This window comes from Mirounga leonina, unplaced genomic scaffold (genome assembly GCF_011800145.1).
Source record: "Mirounga leonina isolate KUSES-001 unplaced genomic scaffold, KU_Mleo_1.0 Mir_129, whole genome shotgun sequence".
Taxonomy (NCBI): Eukaryota; Metazoa; Chordata; class Mammalia; order Carnivora; family Phocidae; genus Mirounga; species Mirounga leonina.
In genome coordinates, this window is record NW_023270323.1 from 81,180,934 (window position 1) to 81,188,195 (window position 7,262).

At 66.5% G+C, this 7,262-nt stretch overlaps 1 protein-coding gene across 4 annotated transcripts in view; it reads right to left on the reverse strand.

The window, feature by feature from the left end:
• Positions 1-1,425: 1,425 nt before the first annotated feature.
• FGFRL1 (fibroblast growth factor receptor like 1) overlaps positions 1,426-7,262 on the reverse strand; it is a 13,394-nt gene continuing 7,557 nt past the window's right edge. For 3 of the 4 annotated variants that reach the window (XM_035005502.1, XM_035005501.1, XM_035005500.1), the window contains exons 3-7: positions 4,025-4,297; positions 2,950-3,030; positions 2,588-2,872; positions 2,160-2,513; positions 1,426-2,040 (exon numbers count right to left, since the gene is read on the reverse strand). In XM_035005502.1, the coding sequence (XP_034861393.1) occupies positions 1,586-2,040; positions 2,160-2,513; positions 2,588-2,872; positions 2,950-3,030; positions 4,025-4,297 (1,448 nt within the window). In that variant the 3' untranslated portion in view covers positions 1,426-1,585. Of the gene's footprint in view, positions 2,041-2,159; positions 2,514-2,587; positions 2,873-2,949; positions 3,031-4,024; positions 4,717-7,262 lie in introns of those variants that run through there. The other variant, XM_035005499.1, reaches the window with a different exon arrangement.

Genomic DNA, 7,262 nt, shown 5'->3' on the forward strand with positions numbered 1-7,262 from the left:
GACACCAGAAGAGAGGGTCCCCAGACCTGCCCTCAGCTGGGGAAAAGGGAGATGGGGGAGGCTTGACCTTGGGGAGCTCTGGCTGCAGGGAACCAGCAGTACCAGGTGGGAGGGTCAGTGCCCTGGCCTGTAGCGCTGGGCAGGACCTATCCTTGTTCCCTACAGTGCCCCCCGCTCCTTCAGCCAGACTTCTGAGGCTCTGGGGACCTCACAGAGGTGGCTTTGCTAAAAATCACATTATCTTAGTGCCTTTTCTTAAGAGGCAACAAGTCCCAGGCTCAGTGTCCCCAGCTGGAGAGTGGGACCGTTGTTCATAACCTGGTAACGGCTGGCAGACTTGGGACTGCACCCTCCAGGCAGCAGGCACCAGGACGGAGGTGACAACAAGGCCCCAGCCCTCCAAGGCCACCAGCTGAACCCCCAGAGTGTGGGCCAGGGAAACCACAGCCCTGCACTGAGGGCCACGGGGGCCATACTGGTAGGGAGGGAGGGGGACACCCGCTGGGCCAGGTGTGCAGGACTCTAGCTAGCTCGGGAGGTGTCTGCAGGTGCGTGATCAGTCAGCGCTCCAAACATGGCTACCTGAGTTCGGTTCGGGGGAGCTGATGAGGCCCCGGGACCCCAAGGTGCCAGCCCCAGAACCTCAGGCCAGTGACAGGACTCCTGGAGCCCGAGCCTGGCACACACATGTACGCAGACCCAGGCCCGCACACACACACACCTGTAACAGGCCCACACACGTGCACATGCACAGAAGCCAAAGGCAGAAACACCAGCTTAATGGAAGAAGATGCACATTTTCTTGTTTAACAAAATAAATTAAATATACGAAGCTTCAGCTCAAACTCTATATAAAATTACAGAGGTCTGGGGCTGCCACAGGCAGTGGGGCGATGGGTGCCCCAAGGTGGCCATCCAGTTGGCCAGCAGGCCAGGTGCGTCCCAGGCCTGAGGACAGGCCTGGTCTGCAGTGCCACCTTCCTTCCAGCATTATTAATATTATTATTTTCATTTCTTAAATATAAATATCAAGGGCCCTTCTCTCTGGCAGTGGGAGGCTGGATGGGCAGGGTCACCCCCAGCCGGCACCCGCCTCTCAGGACAGGGGTCTGGACTGCTCTGCCTGACCTCCCGGCCCGAGGGACTGGGGTGGCAAGCAGAGCCAGCCGCCCGCGGAGGCCTGGTCAGGGACACGGAGGCCAGCACAGGACAGGGGTCGGGGGTTTCGGTTTGCAAAGCCAGGGTGCCCCTCCGACCTCCTGCCAGGGGCGGGAGGGGCGGCTTGACCATGGCCCCTGTGAAATCCTCCTCACAGGAGCCAAGGGATTCCTTCATCACTAGCCTGCTGCTACATGCACACTGCAAAGTTACAAACGCAGACCTTCCCCAGGGCGTCTGAGTCTGAGGGTGTGTGTGTGTGTGTGTGTGTGTGTGTGTGTGTGTGTCCAGAGGTATGTCATACACGCGTGTGCGTCATCCAGGGCGCCCGGGGGCTGACTGTGCCCCTGCCTGGGCTCCACTGTCTCCGCGGCCCTCTGCCCCCAGCCCCCCACGTGCCCCCTGGCGCCCCGCGCGGCCGCACGGTCTAGCACTGATAGTGGATGTGCTGGTGCTGGTGGATCTTGCCCTCCACGTGAGAGTGTGTGTGCGAGTGCGTGTGTGTGTGCGTGTGCGTGTGCACGTCTGTGTAGAGTTTGGGGTAAAGTCGGGGCCCAGCAGATGGGCCCGGGCCCAGCAGGTGCTGGGGAGCTGCCGGAGGCCCAAGCTCCTCACACAGCCCCAGGCCAGGGGCGGTGCCGAGGCTGGCTGGCACGGGGAGGTCCTTGTCCCCGCCTCGGTCGCGGGCGGCCACGGGCGGGCGGTGCGCAGGCACGGGGGCGGCAGGCCCAGGCGCACACGGCTTCTTCTTGGCCTGGCAGAGCCACAGGAGCACGGTGCCCAGGATGAAGACGGCGCCGGCCGGGATGCCGATGACCACGGGCCACGGCAAGCTAGTGGCCGAGGACGAGGGGGCCACGGGTGGCCCTGGCGGCTTGGGGTCTGCAAGAGAGGCCCAGGAAGGGGGTGGGAGAGGGTCGTCGCCACGGGTCCCAGGAAAGGCTGCGGGAGGCCGGCACGTGGCCTCGGGGGGCCCGGGCTGGGGGCGGGGGGCCACACACCTGGCAGCACGGTGAGGAAAGCGCTGCGGAAGCTGTAGCCCATGGTGTTGGCCCCCAGGCAGATGTACATGCCGGCGTCGTCCTGCCGCGCGCGGGTGATGAGCAGCTTGTTGAGGTAGGAGCCGTCGGGCCTCGACCACACGTCGCCCGTGGGCAGCACCACGAACTTCTGGCCGCCCACGTCGATGGTGGAGTTGTAGCGGCCCTCGGCGCCGTACTCCACGCGCTTCAGCCACTGGATCACTGGCTTCACGTCACTGCGCACTTTGCACTGGAAGGACGTGGTGCCCCCAAAGTCCACGGTCGTGTTCACGGGGTGCGTGCCCGTGAGGACGGGCTTGGAGCGTGTCCGCTCTGCACGGGGACACGACGTTAGTGCCTCCCCGGGCGCCGCCAGCCCCCCACGGCCCCACAGCCCTGGCACTCACGGATCACGTCCACCTTGTAGGTTGCGTTGATGGCGCCTGCGCGGTTGGACACGCGACACGTGTACTTGCCACTGTCCTCGGGACGCAGGTTCTTCAGGCTCAGGGTCCACTTCTTCTTCCTGTGCTCCCCGGCCTCCAAGCCTGTCAAGGCCTGGTCGTCCTTCATCCATGTGATGTCGGGCCGTGGGTGCCCACTGGCCACACACTTGAGCCGCACAGAGCTGCCCACTGGCCGGGCGATCACCCGGCGCCTCATCTTGGAGGGCTGTGTGAAACGGGGCCGCGCTGCAAGGCGGACAGCACAGAGGTCAGCACGGCACGGGGGGGCAGCCCCCACCCGCACCCAAGGAGGAGGGTCTCACCCCACTGCTTGCTGGCTGCGTCCTCCTGGCCCCCAGAGGAGCCGTCCTGCCCCAGACGCTCCCTTCCCACACCAGGGTCATCTGCAGAGAGGAGGGCACGTGAGAGGGGCCCCAGCAGTCCCCACCCTGACCCCAGCCATGGGCCCAGCTGGGAAAGCTCTAGAAACACAAATGGGAGCCCCTGGAGGCACGCCCACATCTCAGAATCCCAGAGACAGCCGGGCAAGAGCTGTCTGCCCAGCCGACTCCCTGGGTGCAGGTGACCCCAACAGAGCTGCCCCCCCTGGCTCCGGGGGGTCTGCAGGGCCAGTGGGAGGAGGGGGCCAGGCCTGCCCAGCAGCTGCAGTAACCCTAGCCCACATCAAGGAGCCGAGGCCTTGGTGAGCTGACATGGCTCGCATACCGCCTCGTCATCCTCCCCTTTCAAAGGACAGTGGGGGGGACACCAGCGGTCTTCCCATCCCACAATCCAGAGCAGGGGGCCCAGCGGGGGTGGGGCAGGCTGAGGAATGCCCCTCCTGGGACAGCCGCCTCCACCCAGCCGGGGACCCGGGAGGGGGTGGCAGAGGTCAAGCGCTCCCGCTTTGCGAGATGGGCCGCCATGACTGCCAGGGAGCCCCACCCCCAGGGACCCACCCGGGAGCCCGTGGGGGAGGGCCAGGCGTGCAGAGGGTGTGTCGCTGGGGACCCCGCCAGTCCCCGAGCCCGGGCCCCAGAGGCAGAAGAGAACAGAAGGCCCTTGGCGGCCCCTCTGAACTCTGAAATCTGAGCCTCAAAGTTGGAGCCGACGCCAAGGCCGCCAGCTTGCCCGGCCGGCCCTTTAGTGGGACCACCACCCTGGGGCTCCCCGTGCCCACTCCTGCTGCCCCCTAGCCAGCCTTGGTCTCCCTGTCAGCAGAGCTTGGGGACCCCAAGGCACAGGCCCACGGGGGGGCTCAGGCCAGGGTGGTGACCACAGAGGTCACGTCCTGTCCTGGGCTCAGAGGAGGCCGGCAGGGGGGGAGGGAAGGTCCGCTCCCCAGGCTGCATGGACTCGGGGCCCACACGGCACGGCCCCGGCGTGGCCACCACTGACCCATCACGATGAGGGTGTAGTTGACGCTGAGGCTGCCAAAGCCGTTGGTAGCCTTGCACACGTAGGCGCCGGCGTCTTCCCGCTCCACCTCCTTCACCTTCAGGCCCTGGGGCAGCACGCGGAAGCGGCTCCAGCCGCCGTGGATTGTGCGGCCATCCTTGGTCCACATGGTCAGTGGCGGTGGGTCGCCCTCCACGGGGCACTGCAGCCGCACGGTGCGGCCCAGCCGGGCCACCTGCCTTGGAACCACCGTGTCCGCCATCCTCGGGGGACCTGCGGGCAGGCCAGAGGGCTCAGTCCAGGAGGAGAGGGGGGCGGCAGGCGGTCGGGAGTGCAGGCAGGCATGCGTGCTGGGAGCCGGGGGAGGGGGCTGTCCCCGTCGGGTCCCCACCTGGGACTCCACGCACATACACCTGCCCAGCCCAGGCAGTGGGGGTCTGGAGGCCAGCGCCCTGCTCCCAGACCGCGATGGTCAGCATTCACCTGGAACCCGCTGCCCGCCAGGCCGTGCGCACGCAACTCCCCATACATGCCGTCACAGAGAAGCCAGGGTACAGAGGGGCTGGGGTGGCTCAGCCGGGATGCACGTCCACAGGCGAGCCAGGACGGCCCCCCACGGCCTCCCGTAGGCAAGGCGCACGGGAGGGAGTCCATGCAGCACAAACAGACGTGTCTGGGGGCCCGTGTCTGTGGCTGTCTGCATCTGCCACGGCACACCAGGAGGCTGGGCCGAGTGGCACGGTGAGGCCAGAGGGCGCGCAGCGAGGTTCCCGTCTGGCTGGCAGCCCCCTGCCTGCTGTCCCCCAACGGGGGAAGCCCAAGTCGCCGGCGGGAAGAAACCCACTCCCAGCCATGTCAGGCCACGGCCAGCCTCAGTGCCTCTGGTGCAGGGAGAGCGGGCATGCCCAGCCGCTGGCAAGGACACTGCAGGTGTCCGAGAGAGGCGGGGCCACCTCCTGGCCCACGCCACAGTTCCTGCACTATGGGGTGACCGCAGGGGCGCTGAGCTCTTACACTCACCCCACCCACGGTACCCTCAGACCAGGAGAGGCGGCTCCGGGCACCCCTCTGCCCTTCCCAGGGGCCTGGCTGGGCCCAGCTCCCGAGACCCTGCCCTCCGGCTGTTGGCCGGGGGCACTTACCCCACAGTGCGGCCACTCAGGCCAGGAGGGCCAGCATCCCGCGTCCTGGCCTCCCGGAGGCGCCGGGCGGCGGCTGCTGGGAGATGCTGTCGCTACGGGGCCTGAGGGCAGCACGTATCCCTAATAACCAGCCGGTATTTCTTCAGCGCGTGATCACCAGCTGCTCGTTGCCGGCCTTTGCATCCAGGACCCAGAGTGCTTCCGCGGGCTCTTTGGAGGCTAGCCCCCTCCCACCCCAGGGGACCCTTGCAGAGCACAGCCCCACACCACTGGTCTGCAGGCGCTGAGGGGAGGTGGGGCCGGTCCCCATTTGGATGCAGGGAGCTGACAGCCCAGGGTCCAGGCAGGGAGGCGGCCCAGCTTTGCTGGGGGGTACAGGGAAGCGGGGGACACAGCAACACCAGGCCCTTCCCTCTATGACCACAAGCAAAAAGCAAAAAGGGAGCTAGAGGTTGTGGGGGAGGGCCCTACCCAGCCCCCACCTGCTCACCCACCCTGCCCCACCGAGCCCACCCCCAGGAACGCTTCTCTGCACCCATATTCTGCCTCTGCTAGGGTCCACCCAACCCCTGCCATGGGGTTCCTAACATGGGCCCCAGGCCATCCCTGCACTCCCAGCCAGCCGCCTCCTCACCAGCCCCCAGTACCCCAGGAAGGGGCTGCTGAGATCTACCGCTCCCTAATTTCTCAATTGCACATGGGGCCCCCAGACACCCCCAACTTGCAGGGGGACGGGTTGCAGGGCCCACAGACAAGTGGGTCTCCTGAGGCCCCCAGCGCGCAGGGTCCTGGCCTCACTCCCAGGCAGCCACCATCCGACACCTGTCTCTGCCTGCAATCCCACTGTTCAGAGGGGCCACCCCGCAGCCTGCCCGGAGCCTCCGAGGCTGACACCTGGGTGTGCACACAGACCCAAAAACCGCCTGGCAGGTGCCGGGGGCTAGCACGGGGTCCCTCTCCCCGGGGCTTTGCCTGTCCCAATCCCACCCTGGCCAGCACAGCCCCGGCCCCGCAAGAAGCCTGAGTCAGGAGCAGACAGAGGACCCATTGGACAGTGCTTGCGGGCGCAGGAGGGGCAGGAGGGGCAGGAGGGGCAGGAGGGGCACCCCCAGGCCCGCCCCCTCCCTGCACCAGGCAGGCGAGTTTGAGGAGGTGGGAGGGCGGTGGGGGGCATCTACTGGGCCTCAGAGGCCACTGTGGAAGGGAGAGGAGGACAGAGCCAAGTGACCGCCAGACGGACGGGAAGTGTGGCCCCGAGGGCCGGCCTGCACGCAGTACAGGGGGACAGGCAGGCGGGAGCCAGAGGCCCCAGACGGAGCCAGCCTTATCCTAAAGCAAACAGCCCCCTCCCCTCCCCCTCGGCCAGGCCTGCCCTGCCCCCTCCACCCCTGCCTCTGCAGAGACCCCAGCAGACTCACCGGAGGGAGCCCCCCCAGATTCCTGGGGATTTTGGCTGCCAGTTTGACTGCCACGGCTCTATATTTAGCTTGGGAAACACAAACCCCCATTGTTCCACCTGGTCAGGTGTCCAACCCACCCAGCCAGAGGCAAACTGAGGCAGGAGCTGAGGCAGCTGGAGGGCGTGTGGGTCAGGGGTGGGGGGCAGCCAGTTTCCCACCAGCTCTGGGGCGGCCCCTGGAGTCCTTCAGCCAGCATTCGCACTTCCCCATGAGCACCACCCCCAGGAAGCCCTCGACCCTCCACACACCGTAAGCCACAGCCTTGGGCAGTTTTGGGCATGGGCAGGATGTGGACAGCCACATGGAGGGGGCAGACATGGGGGCAAACGGAGGCCGGGGCTGGGTCTCACCCCTCAAGGGGGCTGAACATCAAGGTGGTGGCAGAGAGAGGATCACCACACCCCCTTTCCTCCCTCCCTCCTTCCCGTCCTCCTCCCCAACAGCTGTGAAAACATGGCCAGGAATGGGGGTGCCAGGAGGGGTCAGGGGGCAGCAACCCAGAAGACCCCACATATCCAGCCTACACAGCCAGGCTTCCCAGCCGCCATTCAGAACTCAGGTGTCACACATACATCCTATCATGCCATCTCCCAGACACTGTCCCCCAGACACACAGGCTGTCCCCCAGACACTGTC